This window comes from Pholcus phalangioides, unplaced genomic scaffold (assembly GCF_987345545.1).
Source record: "Pholcus phalangioides strain wild (caught in Gottingen) unplaced genomic scaffold, Ppha-v1.0 ptg000003l_1, whole genome shotgun sequence".
NCBI lineage: Eukaryota > Metazoa > Arthropoda > Arachnida > Araneae > Pholcidae > Pholcus > Pholcus phalangioides.
The window spans coordinates 6,203,305-6,220,288 of NW_028301596.1; the positions used below are offsets into that span (position 1 = coordinate 6,203,305).

The 16,984-nt window shown below is 31.3% G+C and overlaps 1 protein-coding gene across 2 annotated transcripts in view; it reads left to right on the forward strand.

The window, feature by feature from the left end:
• The window catches only part of LOC149087965 (protein fantom-like), a 43,066-nt gene that overhangs the window by 11,905 nt on the left and 14,177 nt on the right, over positions 1-16,984 (forward strand). For both annotated transcript variants that reach the window (XR_016194017.1, XM_089243135.1), the window contains exons 11-27: positions 152-222; positions 732-837; positions 1,257-1,403; positions 3,087-3,160; positions 3,318-3,457; positions 6,007-6,113; positions 7,893-8,030; positions 8,342-8,539; positions 9,966-10,034; positions 10,771-10,839; positions 11,089-11,204; positions 12,898-12,967; positions 13,814-13,943; positions 14,263-14,357; positions 15,422-15,575; positions 16,373-16,527; positions 16,770-16,895. Coding sequence is in view for 1 of the 2 variants with exons in the window: in XM_089243135.1 (XP_089099261.1) it covers positions 152-222; positions 732-837; positions 1,257-1,403; positions 3,087-3,160; positions 3,318-3,457; positions 6,007-6,113; positions 7,893-8,030; positions 8,342-8,539; positions 9,966-10,034; positions 10,771-10,839; positions 11,089-11,204; positions 12,898-12,967; positions 13,814-13,943; positions 14,263-14,357; positions 15,422-15,575; positions 16,373-16,527; positions 16,770-16,895 (1,965 nt within the window). In the remaining variant the exon portion in view is untranslated. The remainder of the gene's footprint in view (positions 1-151; positions 223-731; positions 838-1,256; positions 1,404-3,086; positions 3,161-3,317; positions 3,458-6,006; positions 6,114-7,892; positions 8,031-8,341; positions 8,540-9,965; positions 10,035-10,770; positions 10,840-11,088; positions 11,205-12,897; positions 12,968-13,813; positions 13,944-14,262; positions 14,358-15,421; positions 15,576-16,372; positions 16,528-16,769; positions 16,896-16,984) is intronic.

Below are 16,984 nucleotides of genomic sequence, written 5' to 3' on the forward strand. Positions count from 1 at the left end.
TTGCCAAATATTGTTTCTTTTTTTCCCCCCTCTCTAGTATGACATTATTTTCATCTATAAATTATTATTGTATGAAAATTCTTTTTGTGTCTTCATGCTATCATAATATTCAATTGATTAATTTATCCGAAATATAATTGTTTATCTAAAGTTGCGCATGAAAGATGCAGAGTTCAATGAAGAAGTTGCTGCCCTGAAAGTCCAGATAACACAGGGTCAGAGGTAAAAAAAATTAATTTATAAATAAACTTTTATATCCTGTTTGTAATAATAATTCATGTATCATGCGCAATGGTTACCAAAAGTTAATTTGCGAATTTCCCCCCCCCCCCTGCCCAGGGCAGACTATCGGGCATAACTAGGATTTTTTGGGGGAGGGGTAAACATGATTTTGCATCCCATCACTGAAAATTGATTATTTTAGAACTGCTTCTTTGTTCCCCTTAAATTTTCCACCCGGGGGCTGTTGCCTTCTTTTTCTGCCTCAGGTTCCTTCCCTACCTGATTATGGAATTATTTAGGTAGTGAACTGAATTCAAAACTATATCAAGCAAGATACGCATACGAACATCTATGCATGGAATTTTATTGGGCCCCAAATAAAAAGGGATTAATATTTTTATTTGAAAAATGCATGAATACCCTTTATTTTCAAGGGATTTACCCTATTATGCAAAGAAATGGGGTTCTTGACTTATATTCTACAATTTATTCTTGTTTTTAACATTCAGGCAACATGTACAAGAAAATCTTGATCTCATTCGACTCCATAGAGAGCTGAAACAAAAAGACTCAAAGCTAATATCCTTGCAAGCTCAAGTAGCAGACTCAGAAGAGGTAGTTTTTTTTATGAAACTTTGTATTAGAAAAATCTTGTGCTGAAAAACATATACACAATTTTTTTCATTCAAGTAGAAACATTTTGACTTTGCACATGATATTTTTAATTATCTATGTTCTAAAATGATGACTAATATATTAGTTTGAAAGTGTTTCAACAAATAAATGCAAAGCATTGATATGTATGACATTACAAGTAATTTACCTTAAATTATTATACATTGGTATCTTGATCAATCATGCAAAAAAATTTATTTTGAGTAACCTTTTTAATAACTTTCAATCTCTGAAATGTTCCAGGATTTTTTAACATGCAAAAATAACATAGAAGATTGAGTATGCATGAGAATGAATTACAAATTTGGTAGTTGAGCTTGATAACACCAGAGGTTTATTTTGTTTTCGATTCATGACAGAGATTAAAAGCACAGAGAGCCTCTTATGATCATCTCACCAAAGAAATAGAAGAAAAAAGTACTTGCATTCAAGAAGAGCAAAAGAAAAGCTTGGAGCTGTTTACAGAACTTCAAAGAAGCAAGGCGGCTTTGCTCCCGTTGGAAGATGTAAATACTTTTTCTTTCTTTGAATATTTTTGAATCTCACATATATCTCGGGCTGAGAAAAAGCCATCTATCTCTCACATATGATAGTCAAATAAAATTTTCATATGCATAATTGAGTATATATATATATATACAACTGTAATATAAACTTGTAATCAATCAACTCAAGTAATAACAATGGTAACTAAAAGTGGCTTGCATGTAATTCATGTTATGAGCAAATAATATTTGCTAAACACATAGACTTGCAAGCAAATATTATGAACCTTCTAAAATGTACTTTTTCATTAATGGTCTTATCAATTTTGTTTTACTTTTTGAATCCAGTGGAAACAGGGCTTCAATGTATTTCAGTATCTATTAATGAACACAATGTTAGCAGACAAAACTTTTGGTCCCATAGTAAGAGGGATGTATGAAGGAATGACCTTCATAGATCGGGGGGGGGGGGAGCACAAAGAATTTCTTACTTCAAAAAGCATTTTAAGTATTGTGTATAAGCAAACAGTATTTTTTTAATATCATATAAAGCTATTTTCTTTCAAAATGTTAGTTATTATACAAAGATATTTAAAAATGTTTTAATTTTTATTTTCTTGGGAGGTGGTATATCCTTCCCTGCGAACGCAGCTGCATGGTAAGTTCATTATCGAGAGGTTTCATTATATTATAATTCAACTAACAAGTATTAAATATGAAAGGTAAAACTTATATAACTTGCTAAAGCTGCGCCTATTAGTAAAAAATCAAAGTAATCAAAAATATTATTTTTCTGCTTGGAATACAGTCTGCTGAAACATAATAACTGATTTTTGTATGAGTAATAACATTTTGGGTTTTTCAGAAAATATCAATTTATGTAACAGTGCTCAACAAATGACCAATATAAAAAAAAATATTAGGCAGCAATCGAGTATTTCAGGAGCCAAACATATATTTTCCCCAGCCAGTAATTACACATAGGAAATTTTAGGTGTCAGTACCAATTTTTTTTTTTTTTGGGTTTGTCACTCACTGTTATTTGAAAATGGTTTTTTTTCCCCCAATATGCAAGATTTTCATAATGTAATACTGATAACACTCATTAATGTGTTATTCTCAAAAGTTGAGGCACTTTTTTCTATTAGTTTGATAGTCACATGAGTATTGGATTAAGATTGACGAAAAGTTTCTGAAGAAAAAATTAGTTTTCTGATGCAATCAATTAGTTTTCTGATGCAATCAATTAGTTTTCTGATGCAATCAATTAGTTTTCTGATGCAATCAATTAGTTTTCTGATGCAATCAATTAGTTTTCTGATGCAATCAATTAGTTTTCTGATGCAATCAATTAGTTTTCTGATGCAATCAATTAGTTTTCTGATGCAATCAATTAGTTTTCTGATGCAATCAATTAGTTTTCTGATGCAATCAATTAGTTTTCTGATGTAATCAGTTTGATTATCTGAGTTGAAAATCCACCCAAACTAGGTAAAATTTGATTTGATACTAGGTCTAATGGATAAGCTCAAAAATCTCTGTCAGTGGGCAAGAAAACCTACCCATTAAGAATCTGTTTTCAACGTTTAAATGACAGTATAATCTCTTGCATGCAATTGATTACTGTGCAACATTGATGGCATACATTTTATATATTTGAGACAAATTATTGAACTCACTTAATGCTTATGAAAATTCTTCCAGCTTCAAGAAAGTCTGAAGTCAATAAGGAAAGAAAATGATCTACTTAAAGAAACAAATGAGAAACTTATCAATAGGTAATTTAATGCTACAAAAAATCATTCCATACCTTTTGCTCACTTTGTATAATTGCTTAATAATGATTATTTAATTCTCAAGTGTTTAAAACAATTTCAAAAGCTGTCTTCTCATGGATGAGGATGATTTTAAAAATTTTATTTAATACTTAAATAGTGTGCTTGGTCAAGATAAAGAAAGAAGTAGTCATTCTGCTGAGCAATCTCTCAGGAACCAGATTTCTCACCTTGAGTCTTCATTGAATTCAGAGTTGAAGAGCAAGGAAATCTTAGAAGAGAACTTAATTGCTGAAAAAGGTTTGAAATGATTACCGTAATGTAATTTCTTGCCTATAATCTATAGTGGTATATAATTCTGCAGAAAAGTCAAAATGTATAGAGACACACATTTTTCTCTTTACATTTTACCATATGCAAATCAGGGTTGGGTTTTTAATATCAAAAACTGGTTGAAAAACCGTCAAAAACCTAAAATGTTTTTAAATAATATTTTGAACACAATAGGTTGATAACATGAGACTTACTTTTTTTATATATTAAGTTTTATTTTTTTAAACACTAATTTATTATAATAATCAAAGCAAAATATTGATTAGAATTTGAAATTTTGAACATACAAAAAAGTCTAGAACAGATTATATGTGATTTTGTGGTCTATTTTATCTTAACTACTGATTACCTGTGTTCAATTTACTAAGTGAAATAGAGCTGTTTATTCAAAATATGTGTGATGGGGCATCAGCATTAGGTTTTGGCTTCAGAAACCAACAAAAACATATTTACTTATGTATTAAAACAGTCAAAAATTTATTAAATGTTGTCAAATAGTTCTTTTTTTAACCTGATAGATATGTTAAATAACAAAAAATAACTTACTTTTATGCAGATTAAAGTGTTTTATATTTTTAATTACCGTAAGTTACTGTATAATATATCTATTTTGATATTTTAAATTTTCTGATCTCAAAATTTTATTCCATATTGAAAGTTCTTGAGCAGCATCTGTTAATGCACTAATTAAACTTATTTATTACCACCTAAACATTTTATCAACTTAGGTTGTATAAATGCAGAGTTTTAAAGAGTATTTCCAATCAAAGCAGAGCTGGCTGCACTTGATATTCATTGATCATTGATCATTTTTGTTGCACCACGGTCATTTTCTGCACACAAGGGCTAATTAGACCGGGACCTACAATTTATTGCCGATTCCGAACAGCAGGCTTGTTGTTTCGAGAGGTTGGTGCGCTAACCCGTCAATGGGGGACTCCCTGCGTTAGCAATTTTTTGCTGCGATCAAGTCACCGTGTTTTGTTGTACTTCATGTCGGGAAAGTTTTCTGACAAGGACGAACCGGCTATCGAACTAGCGACACCTCTAAACGTCCTTTGGTACTTTAGGCGAGCATCTTATCGACCGGGCTACCGCGCCCGCACTCGATATTCAAAGCATTGTTTTGCACGTTTGGATACATCTTCAATTGCAAAACCATTGCATTATAAATTCAGTTTTTTTTTCCAATTCAATTCAATTTTATTCATCACATCATCAAACTTACATTGCACGAAACGAAGAAAATCCTCCCAAGGGATCGTTATCAATCCATACTGGTGGACACGATCATTGTTGGGTTAATTTTCAAACACAAATAGTAGATAATAATAATCATAATTAAAATAAATAACGAACAAAACAAAAAAAACGTGAGACAGAGAAATCATCTATGAATATGACATACATACACACATATATACGTAGGCACAAAATATTACATTGATTTAAATTAAGATGAGTGATTTGTTTTATTCATATCAATAAAATAAATTATAAATGAAGCAAATAATTAGTATTAAAATAAATAATAGCAGCAACGGAAGGTGCGATTCAGAATTTTTTGAGTGATTTTTGAAATATATACCCCATACAATGATAGTAAATATACCATATAATAGTCAAACTTGGTCATCAACGGGAATTTTTAAATTGGAACATGACAGTGAAGACTTTGGGTAAGGCTGATAAATCGAAATTTCAATGACAGATTCGTTCCGGGAGAACAGTCAAGTGCCCGAGTGGCATGGTGGTAAGATGCTCATCTATCATCGTGAAGGTTATTGTCAGGATCCCGGGTTCGAACCCAAAGGAGGATATAGATAAGATATTTTCCCTAACGGACTCGAGGCGACCACTGATTGACAGCGTCTTCACTTCCAACCCATCTCACTAATGGCAGTAAATTGCAGTATAGCGATACGGCCAGAGTTGGTGTTTGATGAAGTAGGGAAAACAGTCAAACTTCTGTGTGAATGCGGATTGCTGTCTTCTGTTCACTAGAGGGGGAGTAATGTGGTGTCTTCCCCAGTTATATATAATTTGCATATTTTCTCCTTGTGGCAACACCACAGAAATCACCAAGTCAAAGTCGCCCGGCTCTATGCTGTTGGTGTTTACATTTGTCCATCTCATCTATGCACATGTCCCTGTGCTCCTCTAAATCTTGTTTCATTTTACTTCATAAATATTGTAAATAAATAATTGTTATATTACTCAATCAAATGTTTCATATATTATATCTTGAAGCCAGCTCCCTTAACTATAAATTCTATTAATTTTATGTGTTACTCAAAATTTCTGAGTTTTTATGGCATCTCGCATACAATTATTTTTCTTGTCCTTGTTTTATGACATCCTAGTAGGAATTGTTAATTTGTGTAAATAGCAAGGTCAATTATATTTGAATCAAATTACTAGTGCAGGAGAACTTTTCTCTTGTTAAATATTTTCCTCAAAATAATATGAATTTGTGATCATCTTGCAAAATCATACCTTTTCTTTTTCTTTCGTAGAAAAATGTAGTCGATTGGATGTGGAATGTAAAGAGCTTCAAGACACTTTTTCGGAAATGAAGAACCAACTTGCAGAAATGGAGTCAAAACTTAATATTTTAAAATCTGTGAGTAACGTACTTATTATTATTATTACATATACAATGAAATTCTGTTATAACAGCATATTGATGATTTTACAAAATGTTATCGTTACAACCAAGCTTGTGATGTTTCTAAGACCTTTTTGATGAAAAATATAATCAGATGAAATCAAATAATGTGCATCAAGTTAAGTTTTTTTCATTTCATTTTGACTATGGTGATCATATTTAATTGAGAAAAATATGGGAAATTGTGGGATAGTTGATATAAAACATCATTGATTTTCACCAAACATATTGCCTGTTTGTCTTTGACATCACAAAATATTGCTCATAAGTAACACTTCGAGAAAAATACAATACTACAGCAAGTCTACTGAATTTCACAGGAAAAAATTAAGCATGACAAATACAGTTTCTTTCCCATAAGAGTAATCTATATATATATATAGACATATCCTGACTGACTGATTCATCATCGCCGAGCCGAAACCAGGGGAGTTATGAATATAAAATTTGGTCAGTAGTTTTATTTTATGAAGTGAAGAAACCCACTAAGAAAGGGTTTTTTCGAAATTCGGCCCCTAAGGGGGTCCAAAGATTATACAGAGAAATCATGCGAGCTGAAACCACTGGAGCAATATTTATGAAATTTGGTTGGTAGTTTTATTTTATGATGTCAGTCATAACCGTGATGTTATGACCGACTCGGAAAGGTATTTACAAAATTTGACCCCTGGGGGGAGGGGGGTTCATAAGAGGGTTCAATGGCTACATAGAGAAATCATGCCTAACCGAAACCAGTGAAGCTATATTTATGAAATTTGGTCAGTAGTTTTATTTCATGACATAAAGACTCACTCTAAGAAGGTTTTTCAAAATTCGACCCTTAAGGGGGGTTGAAATGCTATGTAGAGAAATCATGCCCAGTGAAAACCGCTGAAACTGTAAATTTGAAATTTGGTCAGTATCTTCATTTTATGATGCAAAGACTCGCTAAGAAAGAATTTCCCAAAATTCACTCCCTAAAGGGGTTTTAAGGAAGAATTTTTTTGGATTATCAAATTCAATTGAGCAAAGCCGTGGGTAACAGCTAGTGGCTTATAAGTATCAAACAACTGTCGACGGGGAAAAATGGTTTTGTTTGTTTTTTTAATTCAGTTTAACCATTTCTAATTTTGGATGTAATATATAGCAAATCCTAGCAATCATCACAGTAGTATATAATCAGTGCTAAGAAATCCTGATAATTTTTTAATGTATGATCCCAGATGATATGCAGTAAAATGTGATACTGAATTTCAGTCTGATGTGTCTAGGATCCGCTCGCCTCATAATCCACTCATATCCAGAGAGGAGAAATATTTCAACTATTTGTAAACCACTTTAATCAATTTAACCCTTACTGAACAACAAAATTCAATCTTTGTTTTTCAGTTGCGTTATTTTTATTTTATTGTGTTTATTTTTTTTTTAATTTAGAAAAAAATTCAAAATATATTGAGAAAGCCTCCAAGTTGCAGCATATCGTTTTCAAGAAGTCACATAATATGTTTTATTGAAAATTTAATTCTTACAATATTGTGTCGATCAATCACTTACAGATTGCTTAACAATTGAAGGGTTAAATAGTTTTCACCTTGAAATTGTTTGAATGAAGTACAAAGATTCACAATCTCATTGCTGAGACATTTCTGAAAACAAAAATTACACAATTACTCTTTTTTTTTTTCATTGCAGTTAAGAAAATGTAAAAATATAATTTTTATGTATTTTATACATTTTATTTTAAATATATTTTAGGAAGATGTTGACTTTGATGAGCTGGGCGAGGCTCTAGCTTTGGTAAAGCTAAAGAAACAGCATTCAATAAAAATGAATTTTATGGGTGATATGCAGATTGAAGAAATGGAATCCGACTTGAGATCCAAATTAGAGAAGGTAAAATCTATTATATGTACAGTAAAATGCCTCAACTTCTGAAATTAACTTGTACGTTATCTTGAAGTGAATTTTTCCACACAAAGTAGTGGAGATTCCATGGATTTATTTCAAGCTGCATAAATTCAAGAGTGCATGGAATACTCAGTGTTTGGTAGTAGTATGGAATCTTGAGCTAACTAAGTTACTATAAATTGAAAGCTATCAACTTTTATAACATTAATTTCGTTAGAGATGACTGTTTTTTTTAAAAAAAAGGAGGAAATTTTACGTTTGATTAACATATTCATAGGATTAAAAATTTCTTTTAGGCAGAGAGAGATCACGCAGAAACCATAAAAGAATTGAATGGGGTACGTGAGATGCTCATGACACAATACAAGATAAATAAGGACTGCCAAGAGGAAGTTCGGGCTCTCACAGAAAAGCTTGCACAACAGGAAAATGAATACCAAACCAAATTAGAAGAGTATGCCAATCTACTTGATCTCAGAGCTTCTCGAATACAGGTGATCTTCATCACTTTTATAGATTATTTTTAAGTGTACCTTTTATAACCTTTAAGTGTACCTTCAGACTCACTGAAGTGTTGGTGGATTCATAAAATTCTCAATTCAGCAACACTTAAATCCTTTTTAACAGCTTATTCAATAAGCTATCAAGAAAGGTGAAAAGTTGAAGCTATAGAATTTGGATACATTTGGTGTTTTGATAGTCGAAATTACAATAGTTTTTTCTTTTGTTTCTCTAAAGCATGTACAGCACATATTAATTTAGAAGAAAAGACACTGCTAGCCTTTTTTTTCTATTTGGAAAGCTTGCAAATTTCTTTGCTTAACACAAGGTAATCTATAATGCTTATAAGCATGAGTTTAATAATGTAAGAGTAGATCAACTTTGCCTAAGAATATTAAGAATTCACCAACAAATAAAGAAAATGCATGAAAAATGCAGAAAACTCCTAATGTATTTTGACACACAGTGAATGCCGTCTTCAGGAGAAAAAATATTGAACCGCTGATCACATGCTGACAGAGGATCCCACTTGGGTTGAATACCAAATCTTAACTCTCAGTTGCTCAGTAGAAAAAGTATGTCTGTTCAATTCAAATGTTGTGGTCAGAATGAAGATGAGAGCCTTCGTGTGATACTAATTCAGTATCCTAGTTGGACACTTGCAGAATGAAGCTGTCAGATTGGTCTATTCAAATTTTGTTATAATTTCTGCTTGTAGTGAATTTAAGCCATGGCTTTGTGATTGGTGGCATAGATTTATTATCGTTGACTAATATATTTTTGAAGGCCCAAACATGTGCCTTCGTAGAAATCTAAATCAACTGTTGACTTGACTTTGTGAAAAACTCACTTCCTGCAATTTAAATATATGGCCCTCTTGCCAACAGTAAGTGGCGATGGTGGATTTTTCACATTTCTGATTCTTAACAAAAAGAGTGTGCTCATTTTATCCTGCATTAGTATTACACGCAGGCTCTCAGCTTCATTCTACCCACGATGTTTGAAGTGAACAGACATGCTTTTCCCGCTGAGCAACCGAGAGTTAAATTTGGTGTTCAGCCCAAGTGGGATCCTTGGTCAGCGTGATTAGTGGTTAAATATTTTTCCTCTGAAGAAGGCACCCACTGTGTGTCGAAATACATTAGAAGTTTTTTGTATTTCTTGTGTATTTGCCTTATTCTTTGGTGACTTCTTAATAAGCTTAGTAATTGTTTAAAATATTTTGTATGAACTTTTTCAAAAGGTATGAGGAATTGAATAAATCTTTTGAAGGAAATGATTTTCAGACCTCCAAAAACAAAGATGTAAAAATGTAGGGCTGGATTTGGTATACATGCATTTAAAAAATAAATATGTTTTTGGTGAAAAACTAAATGATCTGCTTTTCAGTGAATTGATTCTATTTTTGATATTTTTTAGAAATTAGAAAAGCAGCTGAATGATATTGCATATGGGACAAAGAAATTCAAGATTAAAGATTACAAAGAAGTAATTGAGATTTTTTATCAGAATTATTATTTTTTATTTTTTTAGCCAATTCTTATAATAGGCATTGGAATATAAGCAGCATATCGGTTTTTCCATTGTCTTAAATGCATGATTTTTTGCACTTTAAGAGACAAGCACAGATTCTTGTTTTAAGTGTGAAACCTTTGAAAAGCTATGATTTGAATTATAATTATTATTTATAACAATATTAATAATTATTTTCATCAATATTATGCACAGTAGTTTTACTTTTCATGAAAATGATATTGTTAAGCTAATGCATTAAACAACTTTAAATAATGTATATGCAACTTATTAATTATACCTGAAGAAAAATACCATATGAATCCAAGGTGGCTAATTTTTGGACACTTAATAAATAAAATATAATTTGTAATTAATAATAAAAATAATTTTTAAGATAGTTGTCTCATAAATAATGTCTCATAATTCTTAAAATAATTTTTTCATACTTTAAAGGAGATTGAGTACAGTGGTATGAGCTGAATTCTATCCAAATGAATTGTGTTATGTTACTTGTATCATGAAAACTTGCACCTTAAAGCAAATTTTCCCATTTAAAATATTGAAGCTCTTCCTTGTACATGTCAAGCTTTTTGCTGAAATTTTTGCTTAGAAGTTAAAATATCTGTACTGGATATTCTTTGCTTACAACTCAAGGTAACTCTATGTTTAGGACTTGAAGTACAATTTATTTATTTTTAATTTCATACAGGACCTTGAAGATATTGAAACTCTAGATCTTAGTAGAGGAGAAAATATTTTTGAGATACACATCAAGAAGGTAGGTACACAAAGATTTTTTCCACATTTAAAATTTGATTTCTTTCATGTGGCATCCATAATCTTTGGCATAGAGTCTATTGCATCTGTATCTGCATTTTTTCTCTCCTTTCCATTCATTTTTCAATTTTGATTTTCTTTTTGTCAAGTGAATAATTTTTGTTTTCATAGATGTCTATTTAAATTTTATTGTTTATAGTACTTTGAATCCTGTCGCTACCAGTATAGTTGTACAATTTTTCCTTTCCAGTTTGTTTACAGTGAGGAGGGTGTGAATTTCTTAAAGAATAAAAATCCGTCCAGTTTTATGACGTGGAATTTTTATGAATTCCAGTTGCAATCAACTCCTGTCATCAAAGGAAAACAGTAATATGACACATATTTTTGAGTTTTTTATTTCTCTCTTACATATGAGGCAGTTAAAGTCAGAAAGTTGGAAGTCACATTTTCAACAATTCTGACTTAAGTCCAGAAATGCAATTTAGAAGTGCTAAGCTATTAAAAGAAAAATGTTTCAAGTCTCAGCTTTAACAGTTTTCCACTAGATTATCACAAAATTTTTGATATGAGACTCTATAAAAACAATTCTAGTAAAACCATTTCCTCAAAATGAGGATTGAATGGTGAATCTACTTTACACCAATCTGACTTTAATCTCCTCATACTGTAATTCCTTATTTTTCCTCCTTATTTCGAATTTTTATTAGTTGTGTGATTGTTTCTAAATTTTGAATTGTCTTCAATTATGAATTTTCATTAATTTTTACTAATCCTGAAATTTTAGAAATTTGCATTTATTCTTTTAATCACTGAATCATTTTCTTTTAATTCTAAATTTTCATCAATTGAGGAATTATTTTTCATCAAATCTGTATCTTAATTATTAATTTCCCTAATTTTGATGTTTTATTAATCTAGTTGTTATTTTTCATTAAATTATTAAATTCTCTCATTAGTAGAGCCCGGAAGTTCAGGAAAAATGCCATAAATGCCATTTTTTGCCTATTTTCAAACTTTTTTGGTAAAAATGCCTTTTTGAAATTTTTGTGCCATAAATGTTCCTATTCAACCTGTTTGTTGTTGCTATGTTTTGGTTTTTTTTTTCACCATAAATACACTGCAAACAAACATGCCTATTTATTAAACATACATACATATTTGGTATTCGATTAAATTTACCAGAGTCGCCTCCAGGGGTGTGCAACAGATACGGGCACACAGAAAAATGGGACAAGTTAGAACTAACTATAGAAATGATAATGATTATTCCAACTAATACAACAAATAAACTAGAATTATTCACAACTCAAGGGAGCCCCACAGATCATTTTCTCTATGGGCTCCACATCTGGTAATGGTGGCCCTGAAATTTGCCTATTTCTGAGGGTCTACCAACATTTTATTTTGGGCTTGAAATCAATTTAACTTGGATAATAATGCAGTTATTATAAACTATATTTAAATCAATAGATTACATGCAACCAATTTTTCAGCTAGTTTTTGGACCCTTAATACCTTTGTTTTTAGTTATTTTTTCTCCTTTTCAAAAATTATAAATGCTTTTTTTAGTGCCTTTTTTCCTGCCTACTGGAGGCATTCAAATTTTGTGCTACTCATTTATGCAAAAATTTATTTGGATACAACAGATATACACACCATATTATTTCACTTATAAATGAAGGCTTAGTAACAAGGTGGGGAAAAATGAACAAAAATATTTTGGAAATTTTTTTAATAACATTCAGAAAGTATTATGTACTATGTTCTAAAATCTTTGATAAAGGATTTTTAATGAGACTTTTTAATGCATATTTTAAAATAATATGTATATTCAAATTTGCAAAACTTTACCTTTGGAGTAATTTACTAAAAGTTTCTTTCCTTGGAGTGGGTTCTTTAGTGATTAGCTCTGATAATTTTTGTGTTAGATAATTATCTACTAACTCTTGGCAATTACCAATTACTGGAAGTGAATTATTTTCCAAGATTTATTGTACGTGTGTTATTCTTCTCTAGTACATCTCTGACTTATAATAAATGTCCTTTTTTTGTGTTATAGGCCAAATTTTGACAGCACATCACAGTTTAAAGTCAAGATGGATGATTTTTTTCTTTTTTATTTACATAAGGTATTTGATTTGGCATTATATATTTGTACAAAAATCTTATATAAACTGGTATCTTGACAAGATACAAGTAATCCAAATTATGAGCAAAAAGTATTTCTTAAAATACACTAGTTCTTTGCAAATAGTCAAACTTTGGATTACAAGTAACTCGGTTTATTGAGTGTTTTGCAAGACAAATCAAAATTTTTAATCAATTTTGACTATAAATGAGCAATATCTCACAATACAAGTGAAAATTTAAGTTATTACATGATAAACTATAAGTTTTTCAAAATATGGGCAGCCATTGTTCAATGCTGTGTGGGCATTGTGCCGGACTCTCATTGTGGGGATCCAGGTTTTGAACTCTGTTGGCAGCAGTGTGGTGATCGATCAGCTGAAATAGGTTTTCTGTAATTTCCCAACTTTAAAGAGTGAATGCTAACCTATCTTTCATTTGAAAAATCTCTCCTCTGAGAGCAGGTAGGTTTTTACCTCAAAATATAGAAGGCAGATGGGAATACCAGTATAACATGAAACAAAAGCAGAACTCTGACAGCATAAAAATGTAAGGGCCACGCAAACACACACACACACACCCTGGAATGTTTATGAGATGCATGTATGGTTAGGTAGTAGTAGCTACACCAAAGCTTTCTAAGTGAGTACTGCTTTATTATAGGCTTTGCATTGTCTATCTGACACACATGATCACAACTGTCTTGGCTAGTTCAGTAGCTGGGACAAAACTTTCTTTGGGATTGTTCTTATTTAATGAAAGACAAAAATAAATTATTATATGATTTGATATCACATGCATATCTGAAATTGTTATTTTACTGAATCGAAAATTCTCAATTTTCTTAGAACCATACCACCATTGAGCTTCACGAATCATTTGGTACAGATTATCGGACGATAGCTGCTTGCCAGCTGAATTTTTCAGAAATATTTGAGCAACCTCAATGCAGACTACATGGCATGCAAGATATGATAAGTTAGTATCATTATCTGAAGTTTTATGTGCATGTGTGGGAGAGCGGAAGTGTGATTGGAAAAGGGATTATTTCAAAATTAAGTTTGATATGAATAAAAGTATATAGGCTTAGTTGGGTGGACCCCCCACAACTAAGCCTATATTGTACAGAGAAAAGCTACTCGGGGCTCCATTCTAATTTAAATACTGCACCCCCCCCCCCTCAATAAATAGAAAATTGCACATGGCCTGCTTTTTATATCTCACTGTGTATTAGACAGTGAGGAAATAAATTCCAATTATTATTGTTTCTTAAAATCTTTGTGTTCTTTTTTGCAAGGTGTTTGTGAAACAGCAAAAGGAATAGTTTTTGGAACTCTTCATTATTGGGTTCGATTCAAAGTTGGTGTTGAAGAGGCTTTCAGATTATATAAGGTACTGTGCAATGTATAACCTGTATGTACTCATTCATATTTATTTATACAAATATGTTTTCATGAAAATTCTACTAACATTGAACCATAACAAAAATCTGTATTTTACCCAAATAACTTCAAGGAATCAATCTGAACAGAGAATAACATCATAGATTTTGTTGTCAATTTGTATTTTTCAAGTACAATTTAAAAAATATATAAAGATTATAATTACTTAAAAAGAATGCAACATAATTAACAACCATAAGTCTGGTGCTTGATTTCATAACTTATTTATTCCCCTAGAATTTTCTGTGGTTTTTTAATATATAAATCAAAACTACTCTTTTTCTTGCTATTAAAAGTACTGATAAAACTATAGATTGAGTTTCAAAAACACAAACAAAGTATATACAGGGTGGACAAAAAGTCCCTAGAAACTTGGGACAAAAAACTGGAAAAATTACCGGAATAAAAAAACAGTTTGCAGGGTTAGCATCGCTAGGTCACAGGAATTTGTTTAAGACAGGAAAAAAAACTAAAATAACAGCCATTAGGTGACACTGATGTACACAAGTCAAAGAAAAGATACTCAAATAACGAACAGAATACCTCCAAATCATTTATTACAGCAGTATGTGTTCCACATGACCACCACCACAGGGATGCGCATTACAGGCAAGTCACAAATCCAGCAACGGCAGAGTGCAGCAGGTCCACATACACGGTTTACAGCTGTGAAGTGGTTGTGGATTAGGAGTGCAAGTTCTTATAACTGTCTCATTTGCATATTTCCACCAAAGTCGTTCGTACCAGCGCCATCTATCGGCTGTTTTTTTAGTTCTCTCCCCTCCCTCCCCCCTCCCTCTTAAAAAAATTCCAGTGACTAGCGATGCTAACCCTGCAAACTGTTTTTTATTTCAGGTATTTTTCCTGTTTTTATTCATTTTTAAAGTTTCTACGGATTTTTTGCCAACCCTGTATTTAAATTAAATATGAGTACATACATGCCCATAATTCATTTCATATTTCAAAACTTTTAATCAAGAGGCATTTGAGAATTTTTTTTTAAATTTCCAATAGGAGCGATTAAAAGCATTGAAATACATTCAAAGCAATGAAAAGACAACTGCGTCTGCTGTTCAGTTATTGAATAAGTCACCTGAAAGCAATCCGTCCATGAATAAGCTTCATGTTAAAATTATCCGTTGCACCAAACTCAAAGGAAAAGAAGAGGGTAAGCTGTTTATGTTTGTTTGTTTTTTCAACTGGTGAGTATATACATGCGTACACCTCAAAAACTAACTCTTAAAATCTTTAAAGGATTTTTATTTTATTTGAATATTGCATGTATAATTATTGATTTTGCAAGTTAATTTTCAATATGCTGTTATTAAACCTAACCTCTGCACAATTTTTTTTTTATTCATTTATTTGAAAAATATTAAAGTGTGATACCATATCTGTTTTTGCTGAAACTTGACACTTTTGATGTTGTAAATAGTTTCAGAGCTTTTCTGGCATCTCCAGTTGAATATTAAAATGCAAGCATATTGCATAATTATGACCAAATAGTTATTTTGATGGAAAATATATGCCATCAAATGAGGCCTGTGTATACATTAGAGGGTTAATTGTATCATGTTGTTGGAAAGTTATCTGTATGGTGGATTGTTCATTTCTTCTTGACTGGTTTTCAATCCACTAGTTTGTTTAGTTATATCGAACAAGGCTTTATTTAAATTTTTGTGTTAAAACTAATCAAGCAGTGTTAAACTGGTTTTATGATAATAATGATGGGCCTTCTAGCTCTATATAGCCAGCAGATGCTATTTTACCAAGCCAATGCTCCCATCTGTAATAATGATTTCGATAGTGATATGATTTCATATCATTATATGATTTTATTATTATCTCTAATAATGATAAAGGCTTTTCTTAATCTATCGTCTTTCATTCTTTTAATTTTGAAATAGATTCTTTCTTTCTTTAATGATGTAAACTTAAATCAGTGCCACTATTTCTCTATTGCAGACTCTCAGCCTTCTCCATTCTGTATTTATAAGTTATATGATCTTCCTGACCAAGACACAATAATAATTCCGTCCTCAAACAATCCGGAGTTCAGTGATCACCGCACTTTTCCTTTCTGTGTCGATACTCATCTGGAAAAATATCTTAAAACCCAGGTAATTTTCATCTACATTGAAAATATATTACCAGTTTTTGCTTATTTTCTTCATAACTGCTTCAAGGCAAGAATGTAATCCAATCTCTCATTCAAAAAAAAGTCTTTCTGCAGAGAGCACGCAGACCTTCAAAAATGATTCTTAAATAACGCCAAAATTTAGGCATCAGTCATTTTCACATAACGAAAGTAAAATTTATGAATTTATTTTTACTAATTTGATTTTTTTAAATTATTATTCAGTGTCTTGAAATTTTCGTTTTTGACGATGATGACTCTGATGCAACATCTTTCATTGGACGAGCGAGTGTACCTCTCTTACCATTATCACAAGGGAAACATATCAAGGGTCTTTTTCAATTACAAAAGGTTAGAATCATCCTCATCGTTTGAGTACTTTTTTCCTTTTAATTATTACATATTTTCTGGTGATATAGGTATGATTCAATTTAAAATTA